General features: G+C 36.9%; 2 protein-coding genes across 3 annotated transcripts in view; one reads left to right on the top strand and one right to left on the bottom strand.

The window, feature by feature from the left end:
• LOC104699372 (LEAF RUST 10 DISEASE-RESISTANCE LOCUS RECEPTOR-LIKE PROTEIN KINASE-like 2.1) lies at positions 14,543–15,927 on the top strand. The gene is made up of 3 exons (XM_019246423.1): positions 14,543–14,570; positions 14,657–14,692; positions 14,779–15,927. Exons 1-3 carry the CDS (start codon positions 14,543–14,545, stop codon positions 15,900–15,902), a joined length of 1,188 nt encoding a protein of 395 aa, XP_019101968.1. The 3' UTR covers positions 15,903–15,927.
• Positions 16,208–18,122, bottom strand: part of LOC104792993 (probable starch synthase 4, chloroplastic/amyloplastic) — a 5,529-nt gene continuing 3,614 nt past the window's right edge. Inside the window, exons 9-16 of one of the 2 annotated variants that reach the window (XM_010519264.2) lie at positions 17,877–18,071; positions 17,718–17,789; positions 17,450–17,659; positions 17,242–17,367; positions 16,984–17,133; positions 16,832–16,893; positions 16,659–16,734; positions 16,208–16,548 (exon numbers count right to left, since the gene is read on the bottom strand). In XM_010519264.2, the coding sequence (XP_010517566.1) occupies positions 16,369–16,548; positions 16,659–16,734; positions 16,832–16,893; positions 16,984–17,133; positions 17,242–17,367; positions 17,450–17,659; positions 17,718–17,789; positions 17,877–18,071 (1,071 nt within the window). In that variant the 3' untranslated portion in view covers positions 16,208–16,368. The remainder of the gene's footprint in view (positions 16,549–16,658; positions 16,735–16,831; positions 16,894–16,983; positions 17,134–17,241; positions 17,368–17,449; positions 17,660–17,717; positions 17,790–17,876; positions 18,072–18,122) is intronic. The other variant, XM_010519265.2, reaches the window with a different exon arrangement.

The following is an 18,122-nucleotide window of genomic DNA, read 5'->3' on the forward strand; positions in this document are numbered from 1 at the left end:
CAATTCTAACTCAAATAAAAACTTTCAATTTTTAGAACTTTCCACTTTTCGAAACTTCTATTTCAGGAAACTTTCCCTCAAAAACCCCCGCCTCACGGAAATTTTGTACCCCGAACACCACCTCATCTTGTTACTTAGTCTCACAACCAACCACCCCTAAGCGACTAAGTAAACAATAGAGATGGGCTAGAATACTCCATTCCCGCTCCAGCCCCAGATTACAGATGAGACCAGGCTAGACAAGCTCAAGTCGCGGCTTGCTTCTCATACCACTTCTTAAACCTTGCCTTCATCTTTGGCTTAGGCTCCCAAGTCTGCTCCTCAACACCATCATAGTCCCAAATGACTCTCATCAAAGGAATCTTCTTCTTCCGAAGTCTATTGATCCTCCTTCCAAGAACCCTCACTGGTCTCACCTCCAAAGTCATGTTAGGCTGAAGATCTTCAGGAATCTAAGCCAACACCCGATCACCCTCACGGAGACACTTCTGCAACATACACACACGGAAAACCTTGTGGAACGCACGCATAACCTCAGGCAACTCCAGCCTATATGCTACCGGTCCCACCCGCTCAATCATTCTGAACGGACCCATAAACCTTGGACTCAACTTAGTCTCTGTCAATGACCTGTTCGGACCCCGCAACATGGCTATCTTGAGGTACACTCTGTCTCCTACCTGAAACTCAAGATCTCTCCTCCTCTTATTAACATAACTCCTCTACCGATCCTGAGCTTCCTTCATGTTCAGCTTGAGCACCCGAATCTTCTCTGAGATTTCCTGAACAAAATCTACCCCGAACATGCTCCTCTCCCCCACCTGAGTCCAGCATAACGAAGTACGGCATGGTCTCCGATACAAAGCCTCATAAGGAACCATCTTAATGCTCGCGTGATAACTGTTATTGTAAGCAAACTCTACCAGGTTCAGGTGATCTGCCCAATGGCCACTCCAATCCAACACACACATCCTCAGCAAATCCTCCAGCGTCTAGATCGTCCTCTCTAACTGTCCATCGGTCTGGGGATGATAAGCTGTACTCATATGCACCTTAGTGCCCATCTCTGCCTGAAATGCCTTCCAGAACACCGAAGTGAACTTAGAGTCCCTATCAGACACAATACTCCCTGGCACCCCATGCAACTTGACTATCTCCTTCACATACTTCTTAGCCAAGACCGCTGCTCCATCAGTCTTCTTAATGGCCAGAAAATGTGCTGACTTAGTCAACCGGTCCACAATGACCCAAATAGCATCAAAAGTCCGAGACATTGGCAATCCTACCACAAAGTCCATCGTGATCATATCCCACTTCCACTCAGGATTGGGTAGACTCTTTAGTAACCCGCCTGGAACCTGATGCTCAGCGTTCACTAGCTGACACACATCAAACCTCACGACCCAACTAGCTACATCCTTCTTCATCCCGACCAAGTGATAATACCTCTTGAGATCACGGTACATATTAGTCGCTCCTGGATGAATAGAAAACCTGCTTGCATGAGCTTCTCTCAGGATCTCCTGCCTCAACTCCTCATCCTTAGGCACACAAATCCGACCGCGCACCAAGATAATACCATTATCTGAGACCTGATACTCTGAATCCACATCCTTTGAGGCATTCACCAGCCCCAAATCCTTCCCCTGAGCCAACCGCACCCTACTCAGAAGATCTGCTCTATCAACCGCCTCCAAACCCAGGACTCTTAGAGAATACCAGGATATCGTCGATGAAAATGATGACAGACACGTCCAGAAACCCCTGAAACACGTTGTTCATCAATCTCATAAACGCTGCTGGCGCGTTAGTCAACCCAAAAGGCATCACTACAAACTCATAATGCCCATACCTCGTCCTGAAAACAGTCTTCCTCACATCTGCTTCATCTATCGGTATCTGATGATAACCCGACGCCAGATCTACCTTGGGAAACCAAGTGGCACCCCTCAACTGATCCAACAACTCATCGATCCTGAGAAGAGGGTACTTGTTCTTCACAGTGACCACGTTCAAACCCCGATAATCAATACACAACCAAAAATTCTCATCCTTTTTCTTCACAAATAACACCAGCGCTCCCCACGGTGATACACTAGGACGGATGAATCCCTTACTCAACAAATCCTCTAACTGCTTCTTCAGCTCTCCCATCTCTGCTAAAGCCATATTGTAAGGAGCCTTGGATAGCGGCGTTGTCCCCGGTTCCAGTTCATATAGTAAAAGGATCCGACCGAGATGGTGGTAATCCCTGCAATGACTGAAACACATCCTCAAACTCCTCAACAACCTGAATACCGCTAACCAAAGACTTTCCCGCTGATTCTAGCATTGATATAATAACCAAATAAGCCTCACGGTCCTTCTCAATCATCTTCCCAGCCTGAATGGCCGAGATCACGAGACTCCCCGAAGTCGGTCTAATACCCTGAAAAACCAACTTTCCTCCTGGACACTCAAACTCCACTCTACCCTGATGGCAATCCAAATGTACCATATGCCGATGCAGCCAATTCATCCTGAGAATAACATCATACAACTCCACTGGACTGATAAGCAAATCCGCTGGCCACGTCGCTCCTGTGATGAATATCCACTCCTCTAGCTCGTCCAATAAACCTCAGAAACTTATCTCCCGCAACTCTGACAACTCCTGTACGCTCCCCGGGATATCCTCTGATATCTGCACTCTCTGCACATTCCGGAGTAATGAAGCTATGAGAAGCTCCAGAATCAAACATAACGTAGGACTTAAACCCGCCCCACCAACAAGGTCCCTACACAAACCTCATGTGTTGAGAACCTAACACTTTATCACAGGAAAACATAAATCTGAAACTACTGAAATTCACCAAGTTTAAGTACTAGAAATTATACCTGTGATCGCTCCAGCACTGGTTCCACCAGGCACGACCGTCGTGTACACCCATGGCACCTGCTCAATCCGTGCCACCTGCTGCACTCCAGGCTGCACCACATGCTGCAATGCTGCAACCACCATCTGCTAAAACTAAGGACACCTGGGCTTGATGTGCCCGGGCTCCCTACAATAATAGCATACACGAACCGCTGCCGTCAGAGCACTCCTCTTAGGACAGCTATCTACCTTGTGATCCATGCTCCCACACCCAAAGCACCTAGAACCAATTGGTCGCTGCATAGCCTCCCACCTCCTCTTAGTTCCCTGTGCAGGCTTGCCGCCCTTGCTAGAACCTCCCTGATGATGAGCCTTCCTAGGCTGCACCGCTGGACTAACCCTCACTGCCTGTGCCCTGATATCCTCCTCAATCTCTGCTGCAGTCTCAACCAGCTCTACACGCGAAGCATAATTCCGTCCTATAAAATGGACCCTCAAGTCATCACGAAGAGCCCTTATAAAACTCTTGATCTGGGTCTCCTCAGACTCCAAAGCACGACCCCCATAAGATAGAAGTCTACTGAACTCCAAGTTCAGCTTCCGTACTGACCCTGTCCCCTGAGATAACTAAAGGAATTGCACCTCCAACCGATCCAATGCCTCTCTCGGAAAGTACTTGTGGTTGAACTCCTCCATGAAGTCAGCCCAAGTCATCTCCCCTATGTCCACCCAAAACTCCTCAGGACATCTCAGAGTCTGGAAGTTACGTTCCACACTCGTCCTCCACGCATCTGCAGCAGTAGGATCTGTACCACATGAAAACCGCGCAGTATCGATGCCATGCATCTCCTTGATCATAGATAAATAACGACTATGCCCTCCCACATCCGCAGCCACTAGCTGCCGCTCCTCCGCCACCACTGGCGGCACTACCTGAGCCTGAGCCGGTATCACTACTAGTAACCGCTCCAACACATGTGCTAATAAAGCCGCAAAGTAAACTCCAGGGACTCCACCCGCTGGAACTCCCACTCTCGGGACCCTAGCATCACCGGCCTCTCGAGCACCAATACCTCCCCTTCTAGCCACACTGATGGAATCCTCCTGGACACCTTGCGACTCTCCAACACCCTCAGCTGTCACACTCTGGTCCACAGTATCACTAACTGATGGACCTCTGCCGCGTCCACGACCACGACCGCGTCCACGACCACGACCGCGTCCACGACCATCAACAGCATCATCTCTAGCCATTTGCACTACCATGAACAGAAGACTAAACAAACAATTTAAACATACACAGAAACATAAAATCACCATGGAATCACACAGTATGCTCGAAGAGGATGTTCTAGGACTCCATGCCACACACGATTGACTAACTCACTTAATCAATCAAAGCATGCAAATCCCAAACATCTACAGCACAAAGCCTAGTGAACCCAAACCTAGAACCGTAAGGGCTCTGATACCAAACTGAAACGACCCGACCCATTTTTTTTAAATAATAAAGTAATAAATAATAATAATAATAAATAAACTACAATTAGTGGTCCCATTCATAACAAGATTTTCACCCAGGGTATCAATTCCCTATGCAGTTGTAGTACAATTCCCTATGCAGTTGTAGTACAAATTCCAGAGCTATAAATGTTTTTGTTGTCTGGGATTTAAGATAGGCAATGGCTGTCTTATATAGAAAAACAATTTCGAATCTTTCCGATTGATTGCCCACTTAATTGGTTTTGTTTTGGCTTGTCTATCTAAACAACTATTATACGAATTTTCTTTCAAATAATAAGTTTGGTAGGAAACCCGAAGGAATATTCCCTTTTATATTCCTTCGGCCTATAATCCTTCTATATTCCTTCCGTATACTTTCAACTTTTCCTTCCTAGCGATTCTCGTAGGAAAATGAGAGCAAAATTTCCTTCCCAATTCCATCCCCTGTTTTACTTTCAATATTATATCGATTTTCCTTCACTTTTCCCTTCGAATTTGTTTTCCGAAGGATTTTCGAAGTAAATACGCATCTCTTTTCTCTTCCCTTTTTCTGTAGGAAATTACTTTCTTATTTCCTTCGACAATTTTTTATTCGTCAAAAAGTAGAAGGATTTCTGAAGGAAAATAGTCCTACGAAAATTTTGGTAGGAAACTTGGTAGGAAAACGTATTGTTTTCTTGTAGTGAAAGGGTTATCAATCCAAATGGTTGTTTATGCTGACAGGAATGATGCAATCAGAACAATGCAAGTCAAGCCAAGCAATAGTGGGGTTTTCATCTAACAATCCTAAAAATAATAAAAGGAAAGAATATAAACAAAGAACCACACGACCTAAGCACTCGATGCAAGCATTCGAGTACAGGATCGGGTGGGGTGATCGAGTAAGCAAAGATGGTATGAACAACTCGAGGGGTTACTCGATGCAGGTTATCGTGTACCTGATCGGATAAGGGTTCGAGTGATGAATGAAAATACAAGCAATTAAAATACAAAAGCTTCTAAGGATGGGGTAATAGAATCCTAAGTATTCCAGACCAGTACAGATGTCTTACATGCCTCAAGCAAATATTTTCTAGACAATGAATCTCTAAAATCTTATTAAAACAGTCTCGTGATAGAAAAAATCAACCTTAATCACTTCCCTACCCAACTCTCGTTGGAGAAACATGACCAAGCAGACATTAAGATCCGATTCCTTATTGTTAGTAAACCCCTTACTCATCTAATCTCTTAGGCTAAGTGAGTAAACCTCTAGCATTGGTTGATTCAAGCATCTCATCTACACCTCTCGGTTGTAAAACACCTTAGATCTAATCTCACCCTCTCGGTTTGTTGACAGCATTAAGAACACCAATCTAAAAGGAAATCTATTAAACATATACAATCAACTAAGACATCCTAACCGATCGAGAACACAAAATCATCTATCCCATCCCTAGAAACTTTACTACACTACTCGGAAATCATAGCAAGAAACATAACAGCATATATGAACAAAAATTACATTATAATAAATGGTAAAGTAGAGAAGTAAGGATACAAGATAGAAATCTAAAGAAATGATAAAAAGTTATGAAATAAAATCTAACAAAAGGAGAAAAGTGTTTTGAGTCGCTCAGTTCTCTCACAGAAGCTCTCGCTCTCTGGTTTGAGGGTCTGCGGCGTGCTCGTTTGCAAGGAAGGAGAGGACGAGTTTATATATGGAAACCCCTTTGACCTAACTTCCCAGTCCTGCCCGAGGGTCTACTCGATGGGGTACACGAGGATGAGGTCGGGTTACTCCTCGGGTAGATCTTTGGGTTGTTCTATCGGCTCTTGGATCCTCCTCGATCGTGTTGGGGCTCGGACTCGTTCTTCCAGCTCGATGGCTCCTTCGGGTACATGCTCGGGTTTGTCCTTGTTTTTCCCCATTTTAGGCTCTTAAGCACCTATTTTCATCCAAAATATGCAAATGCAAAAATGCAACACCCTAAATGACCTAAAAGTAAATTCCTACAATTAATGACCTAAAAATGCTAAGTTAAGTGTATGAACAATGCAAAATATGGACAAAAAAATGATGCTAAAAACATGTAAATTAGAGAGTTATCACCCATACCAACTAGCCACCTAACCACAATCACAATCAACAGCGGAAATAACCAATACCAATATCCAATAATAAACCAATAATTATAACATAAACAATATCCAAAATTCAACCAACAGAAAAAATAAAACCAGCAACCTAGCAATGTTTCTAATGACCCAACTCTAGCAACCTAGCAATGCTAGACAACAACGAATCGAGTCCCTAGAACATCCTCCTCTTCATTGCCTTGATTCCACGATCACACTTTGCCTTTACATGCACCACAAACACAAATTGAGATGCATGAGTATTCTAAAAACACTCAGTGAGGCAATCCTCTCATCTACTGGGCTATACACACAAGCAGCTGAGATACCAATATCTAAAACAATCAACAAACAAAGCAAACAAACCAGGAAGCAACACATTGTCTCGCTGGAAGGGAGGTGTCGACCGACACCAGCCAAGTGTCGACCGACACTACCTCACAGTGTCGACCGATGCTACTCACTGGTCTCTGCAATCGTGTTCCGCTCGAAGCTGAGAGTCGAATATCGATTCCAAACTCCTCCAAACCGTCCAATACTCGATCCCATAGCCATATGAATCCGTAGTGACCCTATAGCAACCCAACCAAGCAACAAAACACCACAAACAACACCAAACAAGCAAGAGAAAGGAAAACTCAGGCTTAGATAAGCCATGGTCATGCACTCACCTCTATGCAGGAAGATTCTGACAAACAATGACGAATCCCACACCCCCAGCAAGCTTCTCACACGTTCCTAGCCTTGGATCTTCACTCCCACAGCAAGATCTCACCCAGAAAGCCTTGAAATCTCCCAAAAACTCACAAAAACTCAAGAACAAACTTTTCTCTTCTTTTCTCTCTGTTTCAGCGGCGAGACAACAATAAAACACGACATAGGTCGTTTTCTCACTTAATAGTCCAATCTTATAGTTTTCCTTAAACCAAACCGACCAAAAAACGACAATTATTACAATATGGTTCGACCAGAGAAATGATGGTGTCGACTGGTGTCGGTCGATACCTACCCCAAAACGCCGAGTTTCGGTCGCGGATGTTACACTTATGGTGAAGATTGAATATGAGATCTTCATTTCAAATTTCAGATCTTTTAATTAAGTGCCAAATCAATGACCGAAGCCTCAATCAAGTGCCAAATCGATCAACTGAGATCTTCTCCAACGTCGTCAAGTGGTTTGACATCTAGAAGGGCTTCGGTTTCATCAACGACGGTGGCGAGGATCTCAGGCTTACAAAGATAACAACAGTGGAACTTATTTCTGCGTCTCCAAACAAACTCTCGATCTGATCCAATCCAATTACTACGTGTCTCAATTTTGAACCAATTAGTTGTTCTCCCAGCTGCTTACAAGGAGCGATTCGTTCATTTGGGTGAGATGAAGACCAAGTACTCGATCATCATCAGCGGTGAAAACTTCTGATCCGGATCGTCTCGCTATCATGCTTCGGTTTGTCTTGGTGCGGTGGGAGCTAAGGCAGTGGTGGCTTAGTCTTATGCTATATTCTTTTTGAGAAACTATGTGGCTACGGGTGAGAATTATCCGTTGGATTCAGAAGTTAGAGTTTTTGATGTCTGTAAAACCTGAGATGTTGCGATGACTGATTTGAGAGAAGGTGATAATATTCTTATCAGTCACACGACAGGGAAAGACTATAAACTGAAGCTTATATGGTGAAGTTGGACCTATTATTGATGTTGGAGGTATATTTGCTTATGATAGGAAAGTTGGGATGATTCATATGTTGTTACCTGATTTTGCCTTTATATATGTATGATTCAAACCAAACTATCAATTGTGTAGTGGCAAAGGTGTATAAGATGAGAACTGATGATGGGAAACATAGTGTTTTAGTAGAGAAAGATAACACAGTAGTAGGGATTGATGATGGGAAACATAGTGTTCTAATAGAGAAAGATAACACATTAGTAGGATTCTGGTTTTGTGTGAGATGATGATAATGACTTAACCACTTATAAAGTGTTTCGAATTTTGTCTGTTTATCCACTTATAAAGTGATCTTGAAGCTGAGGATTGACTTACTTTTTAGGCAACTACAATAAGTGAATGGAGGAGATTGGGTTTATGTTTCCCACATATCATCCTCCATGCTCAAGTCCTTTTTTTTTGTTTCTCTTCCATCTTTTCAATTTATGTTTCTCTCTTTTGATTATCAGTTTTGATATTGCTATGTTTTTTTTTTTGGTTATCTTAGATAGGTTCATGTAAGTCAGTGACTTACATGTTATTCATATTCTCTCTTTTTAATCCTCAATGATCTTATATGCTAGTTGTGATTGTTGTACCCACTCGAGAGCTCGGTATGCAAGTAAGTGTAGTAGTAGGCATTGAAAATTGATATCTTTATGATATGCTTGTAAATTGTTGCGTCTTTTTGTTTATGTTACAAAAGTTGTTCGAATGTTGGCTGCAAAATCTGATGTTGATGTGAAAATATGTACAGTAATGGCTCTCTTAGATGGAGACATACTAAAAAGGCATAAAAGATGGCTAATTGTTAAATTTGGATTTTATTAAGTTAAAAATATTAGTTTACTCAAAAGCGTTTCTTTAAAAGGATTTCACTCACTTCTTCTTGTGAATTAGTTCCTAGTGGTAAAACGAGAAAAGTCCTGCCACCTGGATTCGAATAGCATTAGTTATGTGGGTTCAAAATTTAACATAGTTTGACCCGACTCCAAGAGATTAGTCTATGGGACTAGAAAACCTTTAGGATCACCCCTGATTTATCAAAAAAAACAAAAATTAGTTCAGAAAGTTTAACTTCTTTTCAGGCTGACCCACCATCAATTTAGGTTGCGCGATCATGCAGACGCTTTTTTTTAAATGAAAGCCATCATGAATTTTAAAAGATCCTTCCTAAACATAATTTAATCTTTCCTGAATAATTTTGTTTCCATCCAGCCTGGTGTTTTACCTATATAAATATTTATTATTATACTTTCCATGAATGAACAAAATGACTTATTGGTTACACTCTCTTAGACAGTTCGTAAAAGCTTCGGGTTTGAATTATTTAAATTCAAAATCAAACTGAAAATTTGTTTCAACAAACAATGATTTGTTAGTTATTGATGAATAGATAAATATATAGAAAGTTCAAAAGACATGACTATTTAAATAGACACACCTATTAGAACGAAAAGTTGTGATGAAAAAATATGAATAAAAAATTGTGAAAAGACACAACTCTACAATAAACAGATACAGTTGTTTGAGTTTTTTTTAAAAAAACCAAATAAAAACAATTTTTTACAAAAAATACTACAAAAAGTTGCAACAGTTGTTCTCATTTGTTAAGATTATTATTATTATTTAATATTAAACTATTTTTTTTTAACAAAAAGTTACGATAAATAGACGCAACTCTATATTACGCTGTATTAAATTTCTATTGCTATAATCTATACTAAATAAAAGTTGAAGCTATAAGCTCCTAAGGCGTCCACATAGGATTTTAAACATCCTAATAGAGATTCGACATGTTATTTATTAACATTTTAAAAAATTTCTAGAATTTTGTATATTCATATTTTTAAACGACCAATCGAAATCAGAGATCTCAATATTTGATTTTTTCGAAATTATAATTTCTTTATTAAAATACTTATAAATAGTGTATGTAAAACGTTCCACATCGGTTAGAAAAGTTTTAGACAATAGCTGAGAACCATTATAAATAAGATTAATATCCTTCCAACTACGAAGGAGCAGGAAGCTTGATTTAACAAGCGTCCAAATTTAAAGATTGAAAATTTTAAAAAGTTTTAAATATTACAATTATGAACTTTTAAAAGGTTAAAAAATATTATAATTTTAAATAATACAATTATAAACTTTTAAAAGGTTCAAAAATATTGTAAATATTTATACTCTATACAATGTTTAAAAATGTTATAAATACCCCCATAGAAAGTTTAAAATATTATAAAAGTCTATACTAAATAAAAGTATGAGCTATAAGCTCTTAAGACTGTCCAATACGGATTTGACATGTCATTTATTAACATCTTTTAAAATTTCCAGAATTTTGTATATTCAGATTTTTTAAACGACCAATTGAAATCAGAGATCTCAATATTTGAAAATTTCGATATTATGTAAAATTTCTTTATTAAAATACTTATAAATAAGTGTATAGACAACGTCCCACATCGGAGAGAAAAGTTTTAGACAATAGCTGAGAACCATTATAAATATTCCAACAACGAATGAGCAGGAAGTTTGATTTAACAAACATCCAAATTTAAAGATTTAAAATTTTAATAATTTAAAGATTTAAAGATTTTAAAAATTTTTAAATATTACAATTATAAAAATTTTAAAGGTTCAAAAATATTATAGTTTTAAATATTAAAATTATAAAATTTTAAAAGGTTCAAAAATATTATAAATATTTAAACTCTATATAATGTTTAAAATATTATAAATACCCCCATAGAAAGTTAAAATATTATAAAAGTTTCAATACGTGTGGATCTATAGCCGAGTAAATATACATGTGAAAGAATAATTGAGTTCATGTGGTGATTATGTTTATTTATGAATTGCAAATTTTACAAAAAAGAGGCAATGATTTTGGTCTTGGAAATTGATGAGTTAATAAGTTATGTGATAGTCTAAAACAAGATTTTAAATGATTATTGAGTGGAAGAATGTGAAAAAGCTGACGAGAAAGAGGAAGAAGAAGAGTATAACGAAGAACCGGACGATAAAAATAATGATGACAATTATCATGAAAATTTGACAATGAAAATGACGAAAAGAAATATGAAGGATAAGAAAACAGTGGAAAAATACACAAAGACATTAGATGATGGTGGTCAATTAAATATGAGAAAATGAGATTAATTCATGATTCTAAAATTTTTTTGTTTGTCCCATGGTCAAAGAAATGATTTAGTATATGCAACTTCACCAGTTCAAATGTTCAGTCCGCCTCGCCTCGACGTCCAGTTAAATCCAGTTAAATTCATGATTCTTTTGAACAGATTTAATTTTTAAACACAACTGATTTTTAGATTTTTTAAAAAAATTGTGTATTTAAAGTAAAAGTTTTGCCTTAATAGCAATTTAAAGTTTTGTACAAGATAATAATTCATAATTGTCATTAATAATATAAAATTTTCACTAAAATTTATCAAATAAACCCACGCGTAGCGTGGATTCAAAACCTAGTCATTTCTAAAAATTTAGTTAGATTATAGAATAACGTTTAATATTAGATATTAATATTCAATTATTTAGATTCAACACAAAATAGAAAATTTATTTCAACGAACTTGTTAGTTACTAATGAAGAGACAAATATAAAGAGAGTTCAAAAGACATGACTATTTAAATAGACACACCTATTAAACGAAAGTTGTGATAAAAATATGAATAAAATATAGTGAAAAGGCACAACTCTATAATGAACAGATACAATCGTTTGAATTTATTTTTTAAAAAACAAAAATTTTACGAAAATGTACTACGAAAAATCATAAATGGTGTGTCTGCAATTGATTATATTTATACCTGATAATCCATATAATCTGCTTTTAAATAGAATGCATCTTTATTACCATATTAAAAAGTCAAATTCAAAAATTCATTATATAATCCATCTAGCTCTTTTTTTAAAAATTCTAGGCATTTTTATTAAATTTTATATTTAAAATTAACTAAGAGTTGTAAATTAGATTCATCATTCCAATAATCTTTTGTTAAATCAAGAATTAGAGGAATTTTTTTACTTTAAAAAAAAAGAATGCTAGAGAATAATTTAGAAAACTGTAAAAACCGTTGAGATTTGACATTTTATATTATTTTGTGTCATAGCAAAAAAATGAAAACAGTTCAAACAGACAAATATATATATATATATATATATATATATATATATATTTCAAAAGATACGAATATTCGATAAACACAACTCTACAATGAACCGTTGCAACTTTACAAAAAAACCATTACAATAAACAATCACAACTTTTCGTAAAATATACAATTTAAATTTTTTACATATTTTTTTGGAAAATTATCCAAAAAATACGATTGAAAAAACACAATTTTTTGTGTCATTTATTTGGATTGCTATTATATATAAATCTAGAAAATATCCAAACCTTCGATAGTAAGTAAAATTAGAAAAGTTTGTTACATTTTTATGTAGTCTTCATATCATAAAATGTAGCAGACAAAGCTTTTAGTTAGGTGGTTAAATATCATCATCAACCTGGATTGCATCATCTCTTAGGCCCTACTCTTCTACAATTGATATAAAGACGATCTTATCAGATATACTAATAACTACATAGTTAACTAATTTGAACCCTGGTTAAATACAAAGAAAAAGAAAATAGAAGAGACATTCGTGAAAGCAACATCATTTAATATCTACACTACAAAATGGACCGAGTCTACCATTTAATAAGTTGATTGAATATAACTGAAGGTATTGATTAGTGAAGGAAGAAAGAAAAAAATAGAGTCAACCCGACAACAACAGCTACAATAACCAAACTGTTAACGTTTGAAATCGTCAACCTTTTTTATAACAAATCCCACGAACCGACAAACACAAAGCAGAATCATATAACTATCACTTAACGAACGTAATTTAGGTTATAGTTAGGCCTGGGCATTCGGGTACCCGTTCGAGTTTGGTTCGGATATTTCGGGTTTTCGGGTTTTCAGGTTTAGAGGTATAGGACTCGTTCGGGTATTTCTAAACTTCGGGTTCGGATCGGGTTCGGTTCGGGTATTTCGGGTTCGAATTCGGATTACCCGAAGTTCACAAAACTCAAAATTTTAGTATCTAATTTAGTCTAAATTATTCAATAATACGCAATATCAACTTCAGTCATCAATTATGTTTAGTCTAAATTAGATGACTAAATTTGTATTATTGTGTATTATTGATGACTAAATTTGCGCTTCTTCATTGATACGCAATATCAACTTCAGTCATCAATTATGTTTAGTCTAAATTTTCTCTAACATCCAGTTTTCGACTAATTATGTTTTCTCTTAGGTTTTTTAGTCATCAAATTAGTATGAAATTGATTTTCAATATATTCATATATATTAAGAAAAAATGTTAACTATAAAATACATTCTTTTTTTTTTTACTAAACAATTTTCATAACTATAAACCAATAAAAAATTTCAAATTCAATTTTTAGTCAATAATTTTTTTTTAGTTTATAATCAATTATTAGAAATACACAAAAAAGCTAGAAAAATATTTTATTTATGAACGGGAAGAGTACAATGTAAGTGAGTGACAAAATTTATTTCCTAAATTAGATGAGTAACAGTTTCAAACTACTATATTTTAGGGTCAGTCTGTTGGCTGTATACATATATTTAATTTAGACATACTTTTAGTGGTAAATTTGGTTGGTCCGAGGTTTCAATATTATCTGAATCATGTGCTAATACATCAATTAAAAAACTCTAATACATGCATGTTTTTTTTTTCAATAAAGAATTCAACAATAAATCTGAGAAAATTGAATTCAAAAATGTATAACCTATCAAAACGCCACCAAAAGCTTCCACGAGCTAAAGGTGGTTGTTGTTGTAAGACGAAAATCAAAACACGTTTAACTTCCAGAACTGACGGTGTTTTATTATATGACACGTTTAACAAAAGATATCTAGAAAGTAGAAACCCACCAACCAAAAGTCTTCAACTCAGAAGTCGAAATAATATGTTACATATCCAATGAGGAAGAAGACTAATTAAGACCAATGTCCAAAGATTTGCTAGGCCTTAATCGGTGGAGTTAAAGCTAGCATAACCTTATACAAGTTTAATCTGGTATTAGTCAGTGATTTTTTTTAAAAAAAATATAATGTTAAATATACATCAATAATGTATTTTCTTACTAGTAAATACCAGTTTCAAATCTACACTTGCTATGTGAATTTTTTACTGTCCATAATAATCGGTAATTAGCCTAACCTCTAACATTTTGGAAACTATGGGTCGAATGTACTAATAAGTTTTGATTATGTTATTTGCTTGAAGAAGCAACAACAGAAGCTCGATGGCTCCTCCATTAGCCGGGGCAAAACGTAAGTTTTCTTCATCCTACAGAAATGTGTATGCATGTGCGTTTTAGGATTTGTTAATCAAATTTTTTTTTTTTATACATTTGTAGATAATTCTCATCAACGGAAGTTAAAACCCATACTCGGTACCCCTTCATTGCAACTTAGCTCTCTTGCTCATTGGTGGCCATAATAATATGCCTAAGTTTCTAAGGTGTATTTTTTATTTCAGGAGTCTCAACAGCTTTAATTGTAGTGATCATTATTGTTGTGACTGCGGTAATAATGAGAGCAAAGAGCACGAGAAGAAAGAGTCACTGGAATGACAACAACATTGAAGCGGCTGTGATGTTGAAACGATATAGTTATGAAAACGTCAAGAAGATGACTAACTCATTTGCTCATGTTATAGGGGAAGGAGGTTTTGGAACTGTCTATAAAGGAAAATTACCCGATGCTAGTGGCCGAGATATTGCGTTGAAGATCTTGAAGGAGTCAAAGGGGAATGGAGAAGAGTTCATCAATGAACTAGCTAGCATGAGTAGAGCATCTCATGTTAATATCGTTTCTCTGTTTGGATTTTGCTATGAAGGAAGCAACAGAGCTATAATTTATGAGTTCATGCCGAATGGATCGCTTGACAAGTTTATATCCGAGAAAATGTCAACGAAGATGGACTGGAAAATTTTATACAACATTGCCGTAGGTGTAGCTCGTGGGTTAGAGTACTTGCACAATAGTTGTGTATCGAAGATTGTGCATTTCGATATAAAGCCACAAAATATACTCATGGACGAAGACTTTTGCCCCAAGATTTCGGATTTTGGTCTTGCCAAACTGTGCAAAAAGAAAGACAGTGTCATATCGTTGCTAGACGCGAGAGGGACCATAGGGTACATTGCTCCTGAAGTGTTCTCCAAGAACTTTGGAGGAGTTTCGCATAAGTCGGATGTGTATAGTTATGGAATGGTAATTCTTGAGATGATCGGGGCAAAGAACATAAAAAGACCTGAATCTACATCCAAAAACAGTTCAATGTACTTCCCAGATTGGATCTATGAAGATCTCGAGAGGAAAGAAACCATGAAATATTTCGGAGATCATATAATTGAAGAAGAAGAGAATATAGTGAAGAAAATGGCATTGGTGGGCTTGTGGTGTATCCAGACCAATCCATCAGATCGTCCACCAATGAGAAAAGTCGTTGAAATGTTGGAAGGAAGCCTAGAAGCTCTGCAGGTTCCACCTAAGCCTCTACTGGATTTACATGTGGTAACGGCTTGGGAAAGTGTTGAAGAGAGTCAAGAGACTTGTTTCTCGACACCGAACCAGTTAGAGAGACCCATAACTCTTTAAGTTACTCTTAAGCTTTTCTTCGAGACGTATAGGCACAAAGTATTAAACTATAGTTTTTGTATTTTGGAATGAACTTGTTTAAAACTTAAAACTTCAAATAGATGCTAAGATTAATCAAGAACTCATGTATTGATAAAATATGAAACAAACGTGGTCTTCTACTAAGATTGATTTTTCTAGTTTTCCCTTGTACTATACATTAGTTCAAATCAATAAAGTAGTATATAACTTGACATATAATATGTATAAAGTAATAGTATTAGTATTATTCATAACTATATTGAGAAGTGTTTAGCGTGAGAAACTGATGAACGTAGATTATCATATTGATAGAAAGGGAGTATAAATCTATTGAATGTGACTGTAACTCCCAAATGTTATTTCTATTATGAACAAGTAAAGATATATATAACTAAATATGAATGTGTACTGTCACAAGAAAGAATCTCTATGAGCCATTTGAAACTCACATGCGGTTAGTAGCAGATCTTGCTCTGGCCACTGATCTCGTGTAGAGTTCTTCGTACTGTGTAGCCGATGATCCCCAACTGAAATCTATACTCATCACTTTCTCTATTAGTCTCATCCATTTATCTTCATCATTCTTGTAGTGCTTGAATGCTCGCTCCAATGCATAATTGAAACTCTGTTTTAACATTTTCTTTTTCAGTACATATAAACTGCTCACCACGGTTTTCAGCTATGATGAGCAACGACTGGGGAAGATTTGAAAAGAAGAGAGAATCGTTAAATTACCTGTTCGTCCGCGGTTTGAAATGTAAATCCGTTTTGAAATTGGGATGGTATTGTATCATCATCGATGTCAAAGACACTGAAATAAAGAATGAGAATAAAAAGAAATTTATCTTGAAACCAATGTTTTTGAAGGTAAGTAATGTTCCAGACCAGGTCTTAAGTTTTGGTTTTACCTGTCGTTTAAGCCTCCGGTTTTTCGCACAATAGGAATGGAGCCATATCTCATAGCGATCATCTGTGTAAGAGAGAAAGAATCCGACAATGAGATCAGCCGATATTTAGTCAAATCAATGGTTTTGGTTTCAGATCATGTTTTGTATTGTACCTGAGTAAGTCCACAAGGCTCAAAAATTGAAGGAATGATGAACATATCAGATGCTGCATAAATCGTATGAGACAGAGCTTCATCGTACTTCAGTAACAACCGGACATGATCATGGCTCTTAAACTGTTGTTCAATACCTTCAAATTCCCTCTAGAAAAAACCAACATGCATCAAATCCCAAAATCAAGAAATTTGAAATTAGATAGACGAAATGAAGAGGGAGAAGCTAGTGAGCATCTCAAGGACCAGGTCGGTTACCTGAATATGTGGAACCGGGCTAGAACCAAGAAGTACAAACTGTCCACCTAACTCCAACGTTCTGTATATGGCATGTCTGATTAGATGAACTCCTTTCTGTGGTACTAATCTTGTTATGCAACCAACCTACACCAAAACGAATGTATTATAAATTAACTGAATCTGTATGCTCAAGACTCTCTCAGCATTCGCGGAAACATGAAATTACCAGCGGCCGTTTTGACTCGGCTGAAGAAAGTCCAAGTTGCTTTCTAAGGGCGTATTTGTTTTCTTCTTTCCCTTGTAGATCTTTAACATTGAACTGAGCCTTGAGGAAAGGGTCGGTGGCAGGATTCCATGAATCCGTGTCAATGCCATTAAGGATTCCAATGAATTTCTTGGAGTGAAGATTAAGCGTTGAATGGAGTCCTTTTCCTCCCTGTAAATACATGTTAGTTAATAAACATTGAAACAAAATACCAAAGCAAATTCTCTACCTCGGATGTTCGAACTTCTTGTGCATAAGTAGGGGACACGGTTGTCACAATATTTGAGAAAATTATAGCACCCTGGACCAAAAGGAGAAAGAGAGATGAATAAGTGTAAAATGTCGAATATTTCTCTCGGTTTATATTGGCTTTGTAATCATTATTTACCTTCACAGGATTGACTCTATCTCCAGAGGAATGATCCTGCATTCTGTCTGGTCTATTTAACTGGTTAACATCAAGCCCACAAGATCCCAATTCTGAAGCAGACGCGGTACCTTGATACTCAAAATTGTGACATGTAAAGCATATTCTCGCAGAATCTAATCCCTTTGGAGCATACAGATCCCAATAAAGCGGCGCCTGCAATAAAAATAAACAAAATAGCTTCAAAGTGTATCCTAAACAACATCA

This window comes from Camelina sativa, chromosome 6, assembly GCF_000633955.1.
Source record: "Camelina sativa cultivar DH55 chromosome 6, Cs, whole genome shotgun sequence".
Classification (NCBI taxonomy): Eukaryota; Viridiplantae; Streptophyta; class Magnoliopsida; order Brassicales; family Brassicaceae; genus Camelina; species Camelina sativa.